General features: G+C 37.5%; 2 protein-coding genes across 2 annotated transcripts; both read left to right on the top strand.

The window, feature by feature from the left end:
• Positions 1–486: 486 nt before the first annotated feature.
• Positions 487–7,266, top strand: LOC113731001 (auxin response factor 3-like). Its single transcript, XM_027256024.2, has 11 exons — positions 487–998; positions 1,143–1,424; positions 1,666–1,722; positions 2,149–2,325; positions 2,457–2,541; positions 2,646–2,736; positions 2,848–3,009; positions 3,648–3,767; positions 3,838–3,913; positions 5,390–5,552; positions 5,633–7,266. Exons 2-11 carry the CDS (start codon positions 1,164–1,166, stop codon positions 6,598–6,600), a joined length of 2,160 nt encoding a protein of 719 aa, XP_027111825.1. The 5' UTR covers positions 487–998; positions 1,143–1,163; the 3' UTR covers positions 6,601–7,266.
• Positions 7,267–9,889: 2,623 nt separating this feature from the next.
• LOC113731000 (MLO-like protein 6) lies at positions 9,890–14,211 on the top strand. The gene is made up of 14 exons (XM_027256023.2): positions 9,890–10,176; positions 10,282–10,339; positions 10,512–10,663; positions 11,020–11,136; positions 11,340–11,400; positions 11,774–11,862; positions 11,949–12,023; positions 12,118–12,206; positions 12,310–12,359; positions 12,461–12,501; positions 12,584–12,757; positions 13,016–13,051; positions 13,135–13,263; positions 13,390–14,211. The coding sequence occupies exons 1-14, from the start codon at positions 10,048–10,050 to the stop codon at positions 13,705–13,707; spliced, it is 1,518 nt and encodes a 505-aa protein (XP_027111824.1). The 5' UTR covers positions 9,890–10,047; the 3' UTR covers positions 13,708–14,211.
• The last annotated feature ends 9,055 nt before the right edge of the window (positions 14,212–23,266 follow it).

The raw sequence follows: 23,266 nt of genomic DNA, 5'->3' as shown, positions 1-23,266 counted from the left end.
AATACAGCAAGCAAATATCTGATGCCTCTGCAAAGTTTATTTTAAATATATCAAAAAAAAGTCACGAAATATTTTTAAAATTGTACCGATCTATCACCAAAATTTTTAAGGTAGAAAGATCATTATTTAAAAAAAAAAAAAAAAGAGATATAGGAATCATTACAAATTTGGCAACTAATTTTATTGAAAAGAGCACAAATTTTAGAATTAGCTGCTAAACTCATCGGAAGCTTTCAAAAATTTGTTTGGATAGCTGATAAGTATTTCTCAAAAAAATTAAAATTATTGAGAGATTGGAAAAACTGGGTATTAGAAGGGTGAGAAGAAATGAAAAGAAAGAAAAGGGTGAGGAGAGAAAATTGTAGAAGGAGAAGGGGGACAGAATAGACATCCGCCCGAAAATACAGGGCGATAGTACGCACTTCCCCTCAATCTCGCTCTCACAAAATCCTCCATCCTTTTCTAATTTTTCTTTTATTCCCTTTTCCTGCCCCCCATCTCTCTCTCTCTCTCTCACACACACACACACTCTCTCTCTCTCTCTCCTGCTTTCCTCTCTCTCTTAGTAGCGGCAGTTGCTGCTCTTCTGCACCTGCTGCGTCCTGCCACTTGCACCACCACCACCACCACCACCTCAGCTACTGTTAAATAATCAGATCATGAGGAATTTCCACTAAATAATGTTTCCCAAAAAATTCGTATATATTTGTGTCCATTACTCCTCACTCACAAGTCCCATACCTTGCGACATGCTGATGCCGGCGGAGTATAATTTCGACAAGTAGAAAAAGGACGGAAAAACTCAACTAAAGCCATTTTGTTTTTTTTCTTCTAGAGAGAGAAAGTAGAAAAATCTTGCTGGGTCTCTTTCTCTCAAGTCCCATCTCATCTCTGGGTCATGTTATTTTTTTTTAAAACAATGCGTTAAGTGCGCGGGCTGATAACTCTGTACTTCTGTTGATTACCTCTCGCTAGCTGGCAACTAGCAACTAACAAAGGTGAGCAGGAGCTTCTTCACTCTCTCTCTCACACTTGGATTTTCTCTCTTCGTAGCTAGCTGTCTTTGGATGCATATTCATGTAGAGCTGGATGAGTTGGTTTAAATTGCGGTCATGTTTTGAACCTTTTTGTTTTTTGGTTAGGGTTGTGGGTTGTTGGAGACGATGTGTGGATTAATTGACTTGAACACGGTGAACAACGACGACGACGGCAGCGGAAGTGAAATGACGCCTTCTGCTTCGGAGTCGGTGTGTATGGAGCTATGGCACGCTTGTGCCGGGCCGTTGATTTCGCTGCCGAAAAAAGGGAGCCGAGTGGTGTACTTGCCCCAGGGCCACCTGGAGCAGCTCGCTGATCAGCTCTCTCTATCCAATATTGATCTTCCTCCTCACATTTTCTGCCGCGTCGTCGATGTCAAGCTCCATGTAATTTAGTCTCTCTTTTATTTTATTTTATTTTTACAAATGCATGTACAGTAATTTTTTGTCGAATATATTGAAATGTGTGCTCTCTTCTTCTTTTTTTTTTTTTTAGTAGTATTGTCTTTATTTAAAGGTGAAAATCTATTTATGGTCTTCCAGTTGTAAGTTGCTGCATTTATGCATTTTCTTTTTGAAAATTCTTGTATGCTTGTGATAATGTTGTGAAAAATGTTTGTTGGGATAGGCGGAGGCAACTACTGATGAGGTGTATGCACAAGTTTCTCTGCTTCCAGATTACCAGGTTTGGTTCGCTGCAAAACTTCTGTTTTTAAGTGGTTATGGTACAGCTTAATTGGGCTCTGTTTGAGTTACCCTTTTGGTTTTGAAAACCAAGTTAAGTATCATGCAAGTATTTGTTTTTCAATGAATTCTATAAGGGGAAGGCAATGGTTCCAATTAGAGCCAAATGAAGTATCCTCGTCTATTTCATACAACTTGTTTTTCGTTTAAGAGTAAACCACTCTCCCCCTGCTATCCTCAAGCGGAAAGCGTTTTTGTATTGAACTTGTTGCTCTGCTTCAAGGTAAAATTTCATCATGAGATGTGGTCTCATGGTTCTATATGAAGTCAGAAACAGTATTTGCTTTTCCTTCCTAATGTAGCTGGTATTCTTCATTTTTGACAGTTGGGGGGAATAATTTTGTCTATCTTGCTACCTTTTCTGCAGATGGAGCATAAATGGAAGGAAGGGGAAGTTGAAGTAGAAACTGAAGAAGATGTTGAAGGCGCTGGAAAGTCTCTGACGCCCCACATGTTCTGCAAGACCCTTACTGCTTCAGATACTAGCACTCATGGGGGTTTCTCTGTCCCTCGTCGAGCTGCTGAAGATTGTTTCCCTCCTCTGGTAACCACGATGACTTTTGCTTACCAAACTAAGCTGCAAATTTTAACGGTTTTACTGAAACATATCTAAACATGCGCGCTCATATCTTGATTGACTTTTGAGTTTTCCCTTTATATTTGTTTCAATTTTAGGATTATGAGCAACAGAGGCCTTCTCAGGAGCTTGTAGCTAAGGATCTGCATGGAATGGAGTGGAAATTTCGGCACATATACCGGGGTATGTAGAAATGATCATTTATTGGAACTGGATCCAAATACATTTTAAAGAATGCATGCTAGATGGCTTGCTTAATTTTGTGGTCTGAAATTCTGTTTGAACAGGGCAGCCCCGAAGGCATTTACTGACAACCGGTTGGAGTGCATTTGTCAATAAGAAGAAGCTTGTTTCTGGAGATGCTGTTCTTTTTCTGAGGTGCCAAATGCTAAGAATTTTTTTGGCTTTTGTCGTTTATCCTTCTTTGTACTAGATACTATCTCTTGTCAGAAAAATGAAAACTGCTTGCTTTTTATCTTTTTCTGTCAGGGGTGGTGATGGAGAACTTAGGCTTGGTATCCGAAGAGCTGCTCAGCTAAAAAGTTGTTCTACATTTCCAACTGCAAGCCAACAGTTCAATGCCAGCAGCATCACTTCTGTGGTCAATGCTGTAACCACGAGAAGGGTCTTCAATGTCTGTTACAATCCAAGGTATGTTACACAAGCAGTTCCACTGGCCTGCTCTCTGATCGAAGTGATGGACATGAATCATAGATGGTTTGAGTTGATTTCCTAGCAAAAGTTTCTTCAATTTAGTTGCTTCCACCATTTTAATATATACTCGTCTCATTCCATCAGCTACATGTTTGACATTTTCATTTCCTAGTCTTTCTGTGCAAGCTAAAAACTTGTCCCAAAATGTTGATAATTGCATTTGTCAGATTAGCTTGAAAATCTTACTTCATTTGTTTTCATCCTTAATTGAAAAACACATATAGTAATGTGGAATAAGATTTTCGTGAGGGCATTGCCTTACTCTACTACTGTCATTTCACGAATGTATTTATTTAAGTTTTGGAAACGTTTATGGTATGCGTGCCCTTTAAAGTAGTAGAATAAAGTTAAATTTGGCGATTTTCTTGAACAATATAGTTCCTTGTACTAGTTGGAGGTTTTCATGAAATTTTGTGGTTGGATGATAAAAATCCATAGGAACATTTACTCTTGTGTCAAGTAAAAACACTCGTAACTGTTGGTCTGAAATTTCTTTTAGTGTAGCATGTAGCTGAATAGTGTTCTCCAGTTTGTTTATCCCAGAATGTCTTCTCTTTTGCACCTGCATATTGTAGGGCTGGCTCATCAGAGTTTATTGTACCTTACCAAAGATTCTCAAAGAGTGTTGCACACTCTATTTCAGCGGGAATGAGATTTAAAATGCGTTTTGAAACAGAAGATGCAGCTGAGAGAAGGTTGGTTTGAAACTACATTGCACAATTCAAAGGCTTAGACTATCTCAACTAATTATTACTGCTATGGCAGGTGCACTGGACTTATTGTTGGGATAAGTGATGCTGATCCTGTTAGGTGGTCTGGTTCAAGATGGAGGTGTCTATTGGTATGATCTTATTTGATTGCTAAATGTTCTATTATTATCTAGCTTGAGAGTTTCTGATTCAAATGATGCTTTAGAGGCCTGCACCTTGTCTCTCCATGCTGTAGACTGTTGCAAGATATGCATTTTAAATTTGTCAACCGTAGGATCCACATGAATTAAACATTGGATTCTCCTTTTATGGTTTACTTCTGTAAATTGTTACCTAGGTAATATGGCTTGTGCATGTCCAGATTATGCATTTTACCACTTTTAAGGAGTTCAATTGACAAAATGTCTATGTTTTATCTGAATTGGTAGTCTTTCTATACAGGTTAGAAACTTAAAATGTTTTTAACTTTTTTCCTATACATTAAGGATTTTGGGAAATTTTAGTTTTGCAACTGTAGCACACAGTTTCTTTTTGATGACTAGGTTTTCCATCCCTTTGGTTGGGGTACCTAATCTCTTGCTAACAGCTAGAAATCATATGCAAGGTTGTTGCTGCTTCAAATTGCAAAGAAGGCACTGTAGCATCTTTATGAAAGTTATTTCATCAGCTGCTGTCTAGAAATTGCCTAATAACTTATTCTTAAATATATTGTTGAAGATGGGACGAAGCAAGAAAATGAACAGATGTCAAGCATACGGAGGATTTTGCATTATTGAGTTTGAGAAAAGTAAAAACTAGAGTGGCCTGAGATTAAGTGAAGTGAATAGGGTACCAAACATGATGTTTGCACATTTCAGAGAGGTGAAATACGTGGCTTCTGATATACTAGGATTAAGCTTTTCCTTTTCTTTGGTTGGTTATACAAGAGGTATCAGTGGGTGGCAAACCATTCAATACTTGTGAGAGTTTACATGTCTATACAATATTGTATGTGTTCAAAAGATTGGCAATATTTACTGTGGTTAGTATCCTTTAAAAGAAACAGAAAACAGAAAATTTTCGATGTGTTTAAAACTTCTGGATTATGAACTGTAGTTGGATAGTTTATTTTTGATGTGGCACTTGTATGAAGCTTCATAAACCTGCTTATGCGCAAGTGAGTTGTTTTTTAAATGCAAAATGTATACTTCTGTAATTTGGTAATTCTGATACTTGCGATCCTTCTGGGTAATCATCACCTTGAATGTATGCAGATTCAACACAATCTCATGTACTGATTCATATGCTTGTCTTGTTTGTCATCCTGGAAAACTATATAGTGCTCTTCTTTTATGCCTGAGGTAGAGGTTATTTCCAAGTTTTGCTGTTGTTTGAGATTGCGACTCTATTTGCTAGAGGGAATCCTTTATTCATGTTCTGTTATTGGTCAATAATCTATTTTTCTTCTGTCTGTAAAGAGATTTAATGCGTGTACATGTGCTTGTAAAGAGATTTAATGCGTGTACATGTGCTCGTCTTCATGTCAGTGGGTCAACTTTTCTTGTGTGAGGGATAGATTTTTGACATCCTGATATTGATTCATCCGTATTCTTTGCTGGTTTCTACAGGTTAGGTGGGATGATATGGAGGTGTCTCGGCATAATCGAGTGTCCCCTTGGGAGATTGAGCCATCTGGTATAGTTTCTGGTCACAGCAGCTTAGTGACCCTGGGAACAAAAAGGACGAGGACCGGTTTGCTAACGACCAAATCTGAACATTCAGTTGCCAGAGGTCTCTGCCATCCCTTGTACTGTTTTGTTGTTTATAAGTACTTAACTAAGGAGGATCTAATGAATCCATGCCATGTGCAGATGCAACAGGAATATCAGAATATGGAGATATAAGGTTGCAGAAGGTCTTGCAAGGTCAAGAAATTGTAGGTTTGAATAATCCATATGATGGTTTTGATGCCTCGAGTCAGCATCCATCAGAAATGAAATCTTTTCCCAATACTAAAGATTCCAGGATTTCTGTAGTGCCAAATCAGCTTAAATCCCTGCAAGGAGACTCTTTTGCTTCACACGAAGTGAGCTTTGTTGAACCTTTTCAGTTCAATCAGGTCTTGCAAGGTCAAGAAACTATTCTGAACCAATCATATGGAAGAGGGCCTGCTGTTGATATTGTGCTAGAAAGTAGTGGGTCTTCTATACTTAATGGTGTGCAGGTCCCAGGCCAGGGGAACAGATGGTCTGCTATTCGGGGTTATCCTACTCATGTTCAACCTCCCAATCCATCAGGGCAGCTGTCATCACCATCTTCTGTTATGATGTTTCATCAAGCAAGCTATCCAGTTTCTAAAGTGCGTGATGCACCATGTGGTGGTAACTTGGAGAAGTTAGAGGCTTGCAACCGGGGTTTATTTGATACTTCTGAAAGGTATATTAGGCGGATCAGCGCGTGTTCTCCTGAGAGTAGCTCTAGGAGGGAAGATGTATATGGATCCAGTTCTGGTTTCTTGAAAGACCATAGGAATTTGGGGTATGCAGACACTGCTTTTCCAAATGAATCATCACATAGAAGAGGCCAGACTGCAGTTTCCATGTGCAAAAATAGTTGCAGGCTTTTTGGTTTTCCTTTGGCTGAGGGGAAAAATGGCACAAATGAAGAGAACCAAATTCAAGTCAAAATGCCCTATGATCATGACGCAGCTTTTGTACCCGAGAATGATGTGCAATTGCACCCAAAGCCTTCACTTGTCACTAAGGTAACTGGAAACAGTTGCACTAAAGTAAGTGACCTCTATAATGTAAGAGATATGCTTCTCGATATAGCTTTGTAGTGCAAATCTGTTTTTACATCTGAGTTACAAGTAAATGAGCAGTTGATGAAATGACCTATAACTAGTTGAACTTTTTATATTAGTTGTTGTTGCTTTTGACCACTATGGTGAAAATGGAAGGCATGCCATGAAGTAAAGATGGATAGGTGTTTTGCTAAAATCCCAAAGCAAGCGTGATTTAGGATTTGTACGAAGATACGTTTCAGCAAACGTCAGAGGTACAGATTTTAGTCTCTCTTGTCGTGGTATTGGGAATGGTAGTTAAGAAAATTGGTCAGCTCTATTTCTGAGCAGCAGCCAGCTTGTTTCCTGATCTCTATTTCCTTAGACCGAATGACTGAATGTAAGTGAGGCATCTGAGGCTTCAGTTATATGATGCAGTGCATGAAAGGCATAGCTGCTCCGATGGCTTGTTTAAAACTCTTAAATTTCTTAGAAAGATTCTGCATGGTTCTGTTTATGATTTAAATGTCCATTTTGATGACAATCAATGTGAAAAGAAGAAATTATGTAGTAGTTTTATTTCTGGGGCAAGTTCTTCCCCATGGATATGTACTTTTGAAGCAGTTGTGCCAACGGCTCAACTAGATTTGCCATCTGTCCCTAAGCTCCTTGGATTTTGTTGTATGAACATGATTTGTGAGTTGAGGGGCTTGATTTCTTCTATTGTTTTCTTTATTCAGTTCATAGGAAAAAGTTCTTCCTCAGAATGTATGACTTGCGCTTGAATTGATTCTATAACATGGTTATATCCTCGCTGATATCCTGTATGAACTGTGGAGTGTGGGAAGTAATATTTAAATTTTCATCCTGTTAGTTTCCTTTGGAGCTTATCTCCCAGTTCTTGAATCTTCTTTGACAAATTAGCATTAGCGGAACTTGTCGCGATAACAGTGTCCAATGCTAAGTATATTTCCGGCATCCATTATTTTCTGGTGGAGTTTCTTTGTTCATCTAGAATGTATTTTCTCTAGTTTGGGCTCTGTATTTCGCCGAATCAAGCCAATGCATTGTAGCAGTCTTATTCTGTGAGCCTTCAACCATGCTGCGGATCATCCAGATCCTACTGTGTCCCTATAACCAGTTAGCAACAGTGTCTTGTGGAATACAAATGTAAAATTTATATCCTTTACAAGAATACAAATGAAAAGTTCCAAGTGCTCTAATCAGATGAGTACCCATATCTTGAACCGTACGGACCAGATTAGAAAATATTACAGTATAAGTTTAATTTATGGGCCCAAACAAAGAAATGCGAGGCCCAAAACAAAAGGAGAAAAAATTTTCTACATTTTGCGTCTACATTAGGTTTAACTAAAAATGAGCTTAGATATTTTTCCATGACCATGGACTTAGGGTATGTTTGATAAAATTGAAATCTGAATCCTGAATCCATTAAGATATTGAATTGTTAATTATTAAATCTAATAGATTTGAGTGTATATCACATCCAGTGATAAATGAATAGCTTATCACTTAATTTTGAAAGCAAGTTTGCCTAGAAAATTCAGTGCCACTAAATTAATTCAGATGTTTAATTTTTGATTATCGAACGCATCTGAACATGCTAGAATCTGAATTCATTAAGTTTAAATGTTGAATTGGGTTATCAAATAGGGCCTTAGTAGTGCTATAGATGTAAGTGCACTAGACAATTTGCAACTCATACATTGCCCAATCTGAACCATGAATTATAAATTTGGTGCTTTTTTAAAATTTTTTAATTTAAAATTTGAAATCTTTAGATTGAACTGGAAAAGAAGCAACTGAATCTGGATTGCAAACTGCCTCAAGACCTCAGTTTGGTTGAACATGCAGTCGGACTTGAGTCACGTGGGGCTTACGGCAAGGACGATTGTCACAAGCAATTGCCCCAAACTTTTTATAGCGTGAATTTTGCCAACAATACAAAAATTCAACATATACTTTTCTTTGGTGAACGGTACAAGATTTTAATACTACCATTACAAGATTGTACTAATTGTGTTTCAGTGAATTACAATTTGTTATCAAAGCTTTACACGTGTTATGAATGGATCCTACGCAGTATTAAGTCATTGATAACCATCGCTGCTTCAAAACTGAATTTCACTTGAAGCCCTCGAGGGAGTAAGGGTACGAACGGTTGTCAATAGCAACTATTGGAAGAGGTTTATAGTCTAAATTTTATCACTATGACAAAATTTCAAAATGTAGAAATCAGATGACACCATATAATTTTGATGTAACTAATATATATATATATATACCTGAACGTTATTTGAATATAATATCCTTGTTATGAAAGTCAACAAGCAGTCTGCAATGAGTAACAACTTCTAGTTCTGCCTCTTTCCCTCCCTCGAGAGGCAAGACCGACAAAACTCCGGCTATGTTCCCGAGGACTTTTTACTTGGGTGTTGTAGTTTGTTTGGATTGGGTTTTATTTCCCCAAATTTATTTATTTACATCATCATTACAATTTCCAATACACCTTTTTGTCTTTTCAATTATTTTTTTATCTCACACACATCACATTATAAAAAGTGCTACAGTAAAAATATCTCTAATAATTCACAATCCAAACAGACCTGTACGTTAACTAGTCGGCCTCATAAATTTCATTTCCCGCAAAAATTGTCCTTTGTAATTGAATTGAAAATAGGTGTAACAAAAATTTAAATATGATAGTATAACAAATTATAAATTCACCTAGAACCAGAAAAAATTATAAAATTTACCAATTTACTTCGAAATGTAGCAAGTACAACTTGTGATGCCCGAATTGAACAAGACTAACGGGGGATAAAGCCGCCGGTGCACCATAAACCATCTACCAGGATTACCTCACGCGTTGATCGCAATCCTTTTCACACCATAGTGGGACCTTGATGCTACAGGCACCACCGATCATGCCCGCACCAATTAAAGCCTGGTTCACCCATCCGCACCACCGTGTAGACCGCGGTTGGCTTTTTTATTTTTTATTTTTAGCCATGCGGCCCTTATGGTTCGACCGGTTTGAGGTAAGCCAAACAAAAAAACGACATTCTTAATTGTCGTTTGCATCACTGTTTACACTTGATCCACGTCACCGCTTTCGTTACGCCGGGGGAATAGTAGTCAACCATGGCCCCAAAAGCGATTTCATATTTTGACCAAGCACTCAAATAAAATCAAAGAAAATAGCAGTGACCGAATATCGACCAATTAGTCTAAAAGTGTTAACCAATCAGCAGACATTTTCTATTTCCTGGGGTGTTATTATATTATTATTGTTGCAATTTTTTCCTAGCATTTTCCAGTCTCAAATGCTCAAGAATTGGAAACAAAAATTTCTGTTTCCCCACATTACCGGATACACTTTTCTTCATCCCTTCAATTTCTTGGGCTGTCTTCTCTTCTTCTGAAGGGTTGGTACTAACCTAAGTAATTGTCTACCAAAGCATAGCCGGACTACACCCAGAGATGGCTGAAGGAAGTGGACATGAGGAGACAACTCTTGAGCATACATCAACATGGGCAGTGGCAGTTGTTTGTTTCATCTTGATTGCTGTTTCCATACTTATTGAACATGGTCTTCATCTTCTAGCTAAGGTAAGTCATGCATTTCTTAATCTCCTTTCACTTCAAACATTTTTAGCTGATCAACAGTACAGACGCCTGCAGTTGCTTGATATTTGATGTTCTGGATTCCTACAGTACTTACAGAGGAAGAGGAAAAAGTATGTTCTTCATGTTCTGAGCAAAATCAAATCAGGTAAGGACACTTAAAAAAATCAGTCACACTTGTATGCCCAGTATTCTTCTCGAGTATCATGGGATTATACTACACATACCAGGGTTTATTCTGTACTTTTGAGTAGATAGTTGCAATAACATAATATTTTTTTCCTTGCCAATGCTCTGCATGGATATGATGTTATGTGCAGATTTACTGCTCTTGGGATTCATCTCTTTGATGCTGACAGTGGGAGAAAGGCCGCTTGCAAAAATCTGTATTCCAAAGGGCGTTGTTGAGACCTTCCTACCTTGTCAAAGCTTGACTAGTGAAGACGATGAAGAATCAAAATGTCAAGAACAGGTATCTACCTAACAGGTTTTTAACTGAATGTTTCAACAAATTTTGTTGAAAATGAATATGTTCATCATATTAAAAAAAAAAAAAAAATCTCTCCAAGATTTCACCTATCCTGTGCTGGAAATCATTACTATGATGCTTATGAAAATTGCGTACGACATTGAACTTCTGGGATCAAAGTCTCATATTTTGGGTTAGAATCTTACCCTTATGAGGCAGCAGTTATCTTCGTTTTCTTTTCCACATTAATTAATCAAGTATCTTGATTGGTGACTATGAATCGATAAAAATGGAGTCCTGTTTCTTGAGAGATCAAGAGCTGAATCTTTACTAGGTGGTTTTTGAAATTGTGATGACAGGGAAAAATGTCGTTCATGTCAAGAGAAGGTGCACAGCAACTCCAGATGTTAATTTTTGTGCTGGCTTTTGTCCACGTTTTATCTTCATTTCTAACCTTCAGTCTTGGAATGGCAAAGGTAAGAATTCACACTGTTTTTACAAATATTCCTGTGGGGTGGCTTGACTAAGGATTGTTTAGATCTTGTTAAACCATACAAATCCAAATTAGCTTTCAAATGCGTAAGTTGGACTTTTTTATGTATCTTTCATGAAGAGGAAACTTGAAGACCTGTATCTGATCAATATCATTGGCTTTTGTGGTCAATCTGACAATTTCCAGATGAGAAGATGGGAATCTTGGGAGGCAGAAACAAGAACCATGGAATATCAGTTTTCAAATGGTAGACTTTTCATTTGTTTTTGTTGGTCTTCTGAGATGCTAAAAATATTATTCTTCCTTCTATTACCTGAAAATCATCAGTTAACTGCTCCAAAACTGGGAAAAGCAGAGTTGGAAATTTCAATTACATGGCAACACGGGATGTAATTGTCTTGACTCTTGGAACAGCTCAGGAAATATCTTATATCACGCAGGAAGTCTAATAGCAAACAATTTCAGGAAGTATGCAAATAAGTTTTGGCTAAGTTTCTTGAACTGTTCTGATCAGACTAAGTTAATACGGAACTACAAGTTTACTTAGACAACGTAATCTGCTCAGTGTTGAACATGACTTTTCTTCAGCTCATTGTTGAACTTCAATGATCTTCACTTAGATCCAAGAAGATTCCAGCTTATTCATCAAACAACATTTGGAAGGCGGCATCTCAGATTTTGGAGTGAATACCGAATTCTTCGTTTACCAGTTAGTGCTTTACTCGAAATCTTTTTGGCATTTTATCCAATGCATTCCTTTTGGATCTGATGTTCTGTTGGCAACTTCTTTTGCAGGTTGTTTTCTTTCGACAATTCTTTAACTCCGTTTCCAAAGTTGACTATATAACTCTGCGGCGTGGATTTGTCGCGGTACTTCTTCCTCTGTGTCTTCAGAATATCGAACAGCTTTATTGCCAGTTAGCTTCAGAGTTTCTAATACCCTGCTTTGATATGCTTCTTTCAGGCTCATTGTAAAGAAAAAAGTAGCTTTGACTTCCAGAAATACCTGAGGAGAGCTTTGGAGAAAGATTTTGGAGTGGTTATTGGGATGAGGTAATATAAACTTTAAAAAAAAATGTCATTGCATCATCCTTACTTATGTTTAGAATGACGCTTAGGCCATATAAATAACTCCTAAAATTGACATCTTTTGCAGCCTCTGTATCTGGATTTTCTCAGTACTTTTCATATTCTTCAATGCATACGGTAAAATCTAGACCTACTCCACTATCCATAATACTGTATATTCTTGGCGAGATGAAATTATATGCCACAATTAACATATACTAATTGCCTTCTTCGTGCAGTTTTTCACAGCTATATTTGGCTGCCCTTCATTCCATTGTTGGTAAGCAAAGTCAATATGAATAGTTTCCTGTTCCAAAGTTTGCAATGGATTCATTGTTGAATACTGATATCCTGCATTTCAGTTTCTGCTGGCTGTTGGGACAAAGCTACAAGCTATTATAACGAGAATGTGCTTGGACACCAATGACAAATCCCATGTGATTCGAGGAAGCCTTCTCGTTAGGCCCAGTGACCATTTCTTCTGGTTTGATCGACCAGAATTGCTTCTCCACCTAATGCACTTTATTTTATTCCAGGTAACCTTTTCCTCTTACTATGCTATGCAGAATCCTGCATGATTTCGTTGTAATGAGCGTAGATTACTTCGTGAAAAGGACTATAAAAAGCAAAAAATATGAGTACAAAGTTCTTGAACGAAAATGACTTGGTAAAAGTAAAAACCTGATACTCCGTCCATCGACAGCCTTCTATTTCATCAACCATACTTTAGTACTAACTTCTTGGACCAATTCTTTTGCTTCACAACTTAATTCGAGCTGTCCTTATCATTGCAGAACTCATTTCAGCTGGCATTTTTTTCATGGACTTGGGTAAGCTTTTGTGAAGAAATGATTTATGCATTCCTTTCCTAACCTAGAGGAGATGTGCTAAAACTTGAGCCCTCTATGAACAGTACAAGTTTGGACTGAGATCTTGCTTCCACCGACAAACTGAAGACATTGTAATAAGACTCACCATGGGAGTGCTTGTTCAATTCCTCTGTGGCTACGTAACACTTCCTCTTTATGCTCTAGTAACTCAGGCAAGTAGAATTAGTCAAACGTTACTATGTTATCAATGCAACTATTGTACCATGAAACATTGAAATCAACACTATCTGACTAGTCTGAAGATAAATGGCTAAGGCGATGAAATTAATTCTGAGCAGATGGGCACATCAACGCTAAGAAATGCATTTCCGGAGGCAGTGGTCAGAGGCCTGAAAAGATGGCGAGCAAAAGCCAGGAAAAAGATAGCCAGGAGGAGCCATTACGCCCCTTCTTTAGACGCTTCGTTAGATGCTTCACTTACTTCACTATCTTTCAGCACTCTCGACGCATCCCTGTCTGTAGAACTAGGATACGCTGCCGATGAGTCCATTATATCAACTGAGATAGAAGATGAAGACACTAGTGATTCTGGAAAGCAAATGGAGAAGGTGGGATCTTTTGAGGGCTTGGATATGGGAAGAATGCAACAGTTTTGAGTAACTTTTTGAAGGGAAGGGCTTGGAAGATTTGATGCTGCAGGCCAAAATCATGAGATTGATCCCGGGAATGCAATCATTGTAAGTTTTTGAAGGAAAGGGTGTGGAAGATTGATAGAGAGTACCAACAACATTTATGGGAAATGATAAACTATACTAGATGGGAGATTGTTGTCAAGAAATCCCAGCTTGCGGCGTAACATTTAAAGGCTGCTGCTCCAATTGTCCTTGTTGAGTACCAGATCATGCTTTTGGAGGTTATTTGAAATCGGCCTTTTTTTTCTTCTTATATAAACATCTAGCAATGTTGAGTAAATTTTGGACATAAGGCTGGTAGAACATAAGGCTGCTAGTCGATTGAAGCACTGCTTCCTCAATTTATTTTGCGATTCAATTTATTTCATATCAGGAGATGAGCAGCTGCATAAGCACACAATCACTTGGGATCCCCCAAATTTGTGTATGAGGCAGCAATTGGATGGGCTCATTCTTGTCTTGGATGCATATGGGAGTTTGCTTTCATTTTTGAGATAGCGAGAATTTCATAACGTTTCACTTATAAAATGTTAGTTCTAAATTAAACTCAAAAATCAACAAGTATTATCGTACAAAACTTTTTTTTTTCTTTTCACTTGGATGCTGAGGTTATTATGCAGATTCCATGAAAAACAGTCAAATAAGCTAGAAAATTTTAATGCAACCATATTTCTTGAAATTAGTATCTGTTGAACACTAATATGGCCAAATCTTAGATCATAACTTATTTGAACAAATTTTGATTAATATTAGTTTTTAGAGCTAAGATAGCACAATGCCTCCTTTTAAAAAAAAAAGAAAAAAAAGATAGCACAATGATTTCATATCTGACTATTTCTTTTCACGTGGAATAAAGCCATTCTATTGGGTACTCAACATTGGGTGTCACTCTCACAAGTCGTCTTCAACCACTATTGAAAATTGAAACACATAATTAAGTTAGGGAAATGTTATTTCCGTTTCCATTTTTGTTAATCGCCCTTTTACTATCATTATAATTAATATTAAAAATTAGAGTGCAAATAATATTTTCCTTGAAACTATCGTGAATTTTTTGTCATTGTGGGAGAACAAGACCACTGAGCCATATCCAAGGAGCACAGAATCAATTGTCTCCATTATCGTTTTATCGACTACGCTCGCCTGTTGGGCTGTTTTCGTTGTACTAGTCGTCGGAACGTAATCTTATTGCCATGAGTAAGTGAGCGAGCTTATTGGGCCACCCATTCCCTTTCTCAGCTCTTGCGTCCGTTTTTGAATGGGAAATAAAATCCTCTAAATGGTGGTGGCCACTTGGAATGAGAAATAAAATCCTGTTTCTGAGCCCTTTTTTTTTTTTTTTTTTGCAATACATAAATTTCAATCAAAAAAATATTATTTGCATTCCCATATTTATTAATCACACTCACACGATCATTCTAATCATGTAATTTTTATTTATTAAATTATATAATAAAATAAATGATAAAAGTGTGATAATAAAACAAAAAAACTGCAAATAACATTTCATAATAAAATTACAGTACAAACTCAATTAATATGTTCTTTTACCGCAGTGGAAAGAAGCTGCATTGGCTAATAGCTGTCCTTCTACATTTTTGTTTATCCTGAGGAGATAATAAATATACTGTAGCTGTCAGCCGGTCTTTCACTTTGGGGGAAAAAAAGAAACTGCCGATCATGCAGCTACGTGTTGAATGGAGGTCAAATGCAAGGACCATAAATGATAGAGAATCACGTGAAAGTGAAGAGGTTTGGGGGGGCAAATTTTTCTGCAGAGGTAAAAAGACTTAAAGCTGCTGTCCTTCAATTGTATGCTGGACGAATGATTCATTTGTTGTTACTGTACCTTATAGCTATAGGATTAGCCTACTACTTGGGCTCCAAGAATAGCTTCCTCCTTTAAAAGCATACCCCATAGGAACAAAAAATTTTGAAGTATCAGAAAAAGGTCTCGACTTGCTATAGTTCACTCTCTGATTTTAAAAGAAAAAAGAAGAAGAAAAGGAAAATGGAGAATTTGGGGTTTGCTAATCTAACACTAGGAGCGGCTGCAGCTGTAGAAGAACATCAAGGAAAACCAAATGATGACCCATTCGAGCGATTATCAGATGAGTTGATAGTTTCCCACATTCTTGACAAAGTTTCTGAAGCCAAATACCTCTGCAGATGTTCCCTGGTCTCCAAAAGATTCTCTTCTCTAGTCTTCATGTCCAAATCTGTTTCTTTGAAAATCCCGGTTGAGATGCCAGTGGTCCAGCCCGATCCCACTCCCCGACTCGCTGCTTTCCCCGGAAAACTAGTCCATGCTGTCACCTATCCCATCGGGTTCCTTCAGCTGAAGGCCTACAAATGCATCAGGGGGGGGGTCTTCGCCACCCCACTGTGCCTGTGATGACGACCTCGTGCTGGACTATCTCCCGAAATTTCTTGGTAAGTTCACTGAGTTGAAATCCCTTGCCGTGGAATTCGATTATTCGGCTTCCGGGGTCGAGGGCAACCTCAACTTCGCTAAGCAGCCAGTCATAAAGTGGACGTTTGACCCGGAGGCTTGGTGCTTTGTCCTAGTGATTGCACCTAGAAGCATTGACGAAGTGGGTGAAAACATCTATGCTAGGGAATCTGATTTGTATCAGATTGTGTCTGATGTCCATGTTGGTATATTTGTTTGCTCTTGTATAATTATGGGAGGGCTGGTCCGTCTTTTATCTGAATCCCTTGCTCAAGTTGTAATCACGGATTCGAAGAAGCAAGGCAAGATTGATTTTGGAGAAACTGATATCGTCGAGATTACTAGTAAAGTAAGGCCATTCATGACTGCAGAGGAGGACAGCAAGCTGCTGCTTAAAATATGGGAGGAATCTACGTTCGAGCAACTTCAGGAGATGCACGCAATAAGCGCAGCATTTGCATCATTACCAGCTCCTGATATGAAGGTGACTAGTTTTTTCTTGGGCAAGGGCAAAGCCAAAGGCAAGGGCAAGGGTAATAAAGGTAAAGGAAAAAGTAAAGCCCGCGGTAATGAAGGTGATTGCGATGATGATTACCAGGAGGTTAAAAAAGCCTTCCAAGGTCCACAGGCTTTCTGTCTCAATGCTGTTATGGAGATACTGAAGGAGATTAGAGGAAGTTTTTGAGCAAAAAAAATAGCAGCAGTAGGATGTTGGATGTTGTGAGCTGTGAAGTGAAAAGTTGTTAATTAGTAGCAGTTATTTTGATTTCGGGCCTTTTTTTGTTCTGGGGTTTTTAGTTGTTGCTACTCTCTCCTTCCCTCTCTCTTTGTATTTTCTGTTCTTTTTATTGATCAAATCTGGGGTTGTTAAATTGTTATTAGTCTTTTGTCTAATCAAGGGAAGGTAGTTTTGGGAGAAAAGAAGGTATGGTTCTTGAGATTTGTAGTCGTAGTAGCACTTAATCTAAGGGATCTGAAAGATACTGATGTGGTGTTAAACAGTACTGTAATTTCCGGAATGAAATGGGAAGGGGAGTTTCTATTCTACTGAAGAGAATTAATTAGTATTGCGGTATTTTTTTATTTTATTTTATTTTTTGGGTATGAAGCTCCACCGGTGATTAGTTACCTTAAACTTAATTAGTTACCTTACCTCATTGAAAGGGCAACTAGACAATACACGAAGTTGACTAGCACGAACATGAGACCAACTTGGCTCTAGTTATATTGCACATTGGTCAAGGAGGTATTAGTCCAGTGGCTGGCTAATGTTGAAATTTCGAAGGGCGTTAGTCTAGTGGTTAATATTATTGAAATTCAAAAAATTAGATATTCAGAATTCTAATTTCATTACCTACTTCCTGCTCTTTAAAAGTTAAATCTTACCTCTCCTCTACTACGAATAAAAGTTTTAGAATTTTTTTTTTTTTATAAAAAGAACGTTATGCTCTTCCATGTGTTTAACATGAAATAGTTACGTAGTATGTATTATTGAAAGTCCTCTATTATTGGGTATTGCCCAATTTAGTCCTTCTAAATTTCTGCACAAACTAATTTAGTCCCTCATATTTTCAATCTCAACGCTTTTGACCCTCTAAGTGGATTTAGTCCTTTACACCTTTAAGTATTATTCATGATATAATAATTGAAATCAATTCAATAGAATTTCACCAAATTAATTAAAAGTTGGAAAATGGTTTAATCAATGGTAAGGAAAATGCCACTTTTGAATTAGGGGTGGGTGGGTACAACTTATGAGGTCGATGCCCACCAAGTATGAAAATTAAATATGAAAGCATCCAAGACTAGTGAAATCTCCAACACAATTTAAATAAAAAGTTGTTATTCATCTTCAATGTTCTTTAATCAAATACTTCTAAACCAAGCATGCAATAAATAACAATCCAAACGAGATAATATATCTCGCAATAAATGGAAAGGGTAGTCTAATTTTGGTTATGACATGTAGGTTGTAGCTCAATCGTGCTTATCGAAAGAATCTAGGAGTAATCAACAGCTTTTGGGCTGTTAGTCACCACCAACGACTTTAAATCTTAGTGGGATAGGAGATCAGGATTTAAACCTTACATCCCATTAACGTGTCATTATATGCGATTTTTTCTAAATTTATACATGTGCGTGGTACATTCATCTAGTCCAATAGTGGTTTAATCCTCATTGATCTCTCTAGGTCCCAATGGGGCTCTCCTCCCCCTCCTAGTGTAGGCTAGAATGGAGTAGAAGTAGGATTAAGTTAGACTAACTGTTGCCATTTGATTTAAAAAAAAAAAAAAAAGAATCCAGGATTGACGTAGCATACAAGTTATGTAAATACACCAACATGTGGATGAAAAAATATTTCGTTGTTAGCGTCAGAGAATCACCTCTTCCACAGATTTACTTGTTTGTAATAATTTATTTTCTACCACAAAAAATGTTTGTTGTTGTCACATTGCCACTATATATTTTGGTTGACATAAATGTGAAAATAGCACGCCTTTTATACAGGTTTCAACATAAATTTAGGTGAGTTACCTTCTCTCTACTGAAAAAGCAACAAAATAGATGAAGTCAACTAACACAGACGCACAAATTAGTTAAATTTAAACTTGAGACCAACATGGCTCTATTTTTGTTCGCACATGAACATCAGGCTCTTCCATAAACTTGGTGGAATCAAAGGTCTTTGGCTTGCAAATTTTCAATGAAAAATTCTTACATTTTCGGTGAACATATTTTCTAATATATTTTTTTTAAATTTCACATGTACATCAAATCAGTATAATACTTTTTTCTATAAAAATTTCAAAAAAATAACAATCCAAACGGGATTGGTTTTGGACAAGCGGATCTTGTGGAGATTGCTAGTCAAGTAAGGCCATTTATGACACCAGAGGAAGAAAGCAAGTTTTTGGTGAAAATATGGGAGGAATCTACCCTTGAGGAACTTCAGATGAACGGAGCAATGTGCGATGCTATGGCACTATTACCATCTCCTGATATGAAGGTGACTACTTTTTTCTTGCGCAAGGCCAAAGCCAAAGGCAAGGGAAAAGGTGAAGTCCACAAGGAAGGCGATTGTGATGATGATTATCTGGAGGTTAAGAAGCTTTTAAAGGTCCACAGGCTGCCTGTCTCAATGCTGTTATGGAGATGCTGAAGGAGATCAGAGGAACCTTTTGAGGAAACATTTATGCTAGGAGTAGTAGGATGTTGACTTGGTAGTGAAAAGTTCTTACTAGTAGTTTTCTGGCTTTTTTGATAGTCCTTCTGTCTTTTGGCCAATCAAGGGAAGGTTGTTTTTGGAGAAGAGAAGGAATGCTTGTTGGAGTCCTGGATTAAGCGGTCTGGAGGAAATTGATGTCAATAGCATGTGTTTGGTGTTAATCGTTATGGTTTCCAGAATGAAATTAGGGGTGGATAATGATCATGATGATCAACTTATGCCCAAGTGAATCTACCGGATGCTTTAGTAGGGGAATTTATACCGAAGCTGCTACAAGTTGGAGGATTAGTCCCTTAAATTTATCATTTATTGTAGTTGCTATTGTAGCTTTGATTTTGAGACTTTTTTGGCTGCTGAATGGCTGGCTAACATATTTATGTCAATCTATTAATCTAAGAATGTTTGCTTCACTTTATGATCATCTATGCTTTCTGTTTAGCCATCCTCTTAAAATGACTGCTTGTTATGGGGAATGGTCCGTGCCAGATTCTACGGATAATATGAGACCATAAATTAATTTGGCAAAATTTGATTGAACAAACAAAGAAGACTTCTTGTTCGACATTTTGTTTTCATGTGGGAGAATGCAAGTAACAATCTGCCATTTGGGGCCTATTTTTTCATGTGAGCTCCATTCTTTAACTACTAATGAAATGCATGTTCCTAGTGCGGCACATCAGTTTCTGTGAAAGAATGGAGGGACTCGCTCAATCAAACAGTAGGAGCTGAAGAACAAGAAAAACCCGCTTCAACTGAAGATCCCTTCAAGCGATTACCGGACGAGTTGATAGTTTCCCAAAATTTTGACAGAATCTGTGAGGCCGAGTATCAATCTTCAGATGTTCATTGGTCTCCTAGCATTTCTCTTCCCTTGTTTTCAAAGCCTACACAGTTTCTTTCCGAATCCCCCGTGATCGGAAGACAACCCAAAACCACCCTGCTCTTTCTTCGCCCGGGCAAGTCCTCCGTTTTATTACCACTCCTCTGAGGATGGTTAATGGGTGGTGGTTTAGCTCCTTTCTAGACCGACTGATGCCAAGAAATTTTTGATGGGGAACCTCACCAGCAAGTTTTCCAGGAAACTATGATGAAGGCACAAGACTCTTCGTTTCGTCTCAGCGAGGATTGGGTACAAATTCTATCTACTAACAGTTTTGAGTTTCAATTTCCAAGGGCTGTCACTGATTTTGTTGAAACCAAAAGCATTTTGCCCAATAGATATTGGAACCACGAGTTTCCAGGCCATTTAGCGTTGTTTTCTTCTGCAAATTCGTGCTTCATCGTCCATTTAACGAAGTTCACCAATTACCGTTTCTTTGCTGCCTCTTTTGCCATCTTCTTCGCATGCGTTTCATTGCAAGCAAGGAAAATATGGAAATTAGAGTTTTCATGGTCCCGGGAATGGTCCATCCGAGATACAATGAAACACTGTAACTATTAGTAATTACTTTCTTCCTCTATTTGCTTAAGCCTATAAAAAAAAAAAACTTGGTGAGACAGCCGCCTGCTGTTAATAACCTCGAGAGAAAATAAGATGGTGATGGACAAATCAGCACCACTAATTTCTAACTGGGAAGCTGGCAACTATCTCCTGGATGGATATCTAATTTGCCCTTCTCTATTTTTGAATCAACACCTTTGTACGGTTCTGCACCAGAATTCTGTGACCACCAAGACTAATCTCTCCGAGGACAACCACATTATTCATGTCTGCTATATATTCCACTTCATCTGCTAAATATTTCTTTTTCCCATTAATGTTCTTTTTCAGAACTTCTATAATTTATTTACCCCCCTTAAAAAATTGATACATAAATAAATAAACAAATAAAGAAAACAACTTGTATAATTCAAGGAGCAAAAGAAAGCAAAACTATTCATAGAAGTTTGGCTTCGTTCCTATTTGTGATCCGTTTTCGAGACACACTCGTAAGCCCATTATTTAATTTAAGACTCGCTGCTAAAGTGAAATGATTGGCATGAAATTTGTTGGATGCCAATTTATTATAGTTTGATGGCTAGAGAATTTATTAATTTGGGTTGAAATTTGGGATCTGTAGTTTGCGAGGGGTTGAGAATCAGGAAAATTACTTGATTTGGGATTATATTAGTGGTTGTTGGATGTTTCGAGGGTGTTGTTGTTGGGCGTGGCCGCCAACTAGGATACAATTAGAGTTGTTAAGTCAATCGAGTAGCTCGAAAGCTCGACTCGTTAGAGCTCGACTCGTTAAGGCTCGAGCTCGGCTCGTTAATTTTGGTTAACGAGTCGAGCTCGAGCTCGAAACATGCTCGTTTAGTTAACGAGCCGAGTAAGCTCGGCTCGTTTGATACTCGAATAGCTCGTTAGAGCTCGTTAATGAAGGGCATATTTGTCATTTTAGAAATCAAAATTATAAAAATTAAAAATTATAAGTTTTTATTAAGGTTAATTTGCACGAGCTCGAGCTCGAGCTCGTGAAGCTCGACTCGTTTGTGATAAACGAGTCAAGCTCGAGCTCGAGCTCGAGCCACATGTACATTTAACGAGCCGAGTTCGAACACATTTTAAAGCTCGTTTTCCTAACGAGCTCGAGTAGAGCTCGGCTCGAATTAAACTCGAGTCGAGCTCGGCAGCCAAATACTCGGCTCGACTCGGCTCGATTAACAGCTCTAGATACAATGGAATTATTGTTGCAGTGAGCCGGTGTTGAAGCATGGAATGGTTGGTGGTTTTTTTTTTTTTTTTTGTCTTTTGCATATATTACATTAAGAAAAAGAATATTTAACCACCAAATTTTTAGCATTAGCCGGCTGGGAAGACATCTATGAGATTTAATCCCACAGCGTCCACCATCTTACTACAACTCTTTCTAGTATTTAGATAGAATATGGCCAATCTGGTCACATTTTGAAGTTGAGGTAAAAAAAAAAAAAAAAAAGTGTCGGAGATGCAATACAGTATTGTTAGACTCGAATCGGACTAGTCGAACCAACTTTCTTCTCGAATTGGTTAGCAATACGAAATCGCTTTTGTAAAAAACCAATCAAAACCGGAAAAAATCAATTAAACTATTGATTTGGCTCAATTGCTCGGTTCTCAATTTTTTTTAAATTATTTTTTTAAATATAATCTGAGTTACCTAAATTGTAAGACTTTCATTTACTAATAAGAATAAGAAAATGCCACTAACCTCTCTCTCTTTCACACACACACACATATATATAAAGTTTTCCTATTTGTATATTAAGTCTCTCTTATTTTCTTGGCTTTTAACTTTCAATCTCAGAGTTTCTCTATTTTCTTTAGAACCCCAACTTAAGGGACTTGGGTTTTATATTACTATTTAGGGGTTGACTCAAGTTACTTATGAATGAAACTATAAGTTCAAAATGGTTAATTCAAATTACTTGATAACATATAGGTCCAAACATAATTGGGGATGTTATCTCATTCGACATAGGTCAAATTTCTACTGCATCGCACTGATGTGAGATATCACCATCACTTCTACTTTGTGTTTTTGAACTCTAAAGGACCTTCACTTCTACTTAGAAGTGTGTAAAATCAAAAAATTTTGATTTATCCATCGAATTCGGAATTTTGAATTCGGTAATTCGCAAATGGAAATCGGAATATCCGATTTCGAATTAGACGAAATCGGGTCGAATTTGGTAATGAGATTTTTCAAATCGAAAATTCCGATTTCGAATTCACAATTCAAAATAAGAATTCCGAATTACCAAATTCAAGAATATAAAAATTATTATTATAATATAAATATTATATTACACATATATATTATTTATATAAATGTTGTTTATATATACCAAAATTCCGTGCTTATTCCAACTAAAAGTGGTGATCT

Source organism: Coffea arabica, chromosome 2e (genome assembly GCF_036785885.1).
Source record: "Coffea arabica cultivar ET-39 chromosome 2e, Coffea Arabica ET-39 HiFi, whole genome shotgun sequence".
Classification (NCBI taxonomy): Eukaryota; Viridiplantae; Streptophyta; class Magnoliopsida; order Gentianales; family Rubiaceae; genus Coffea; species Coffea arabica.
This window is presented reverse-complemented; position numbering and strand designations above follow the sequence as displayed.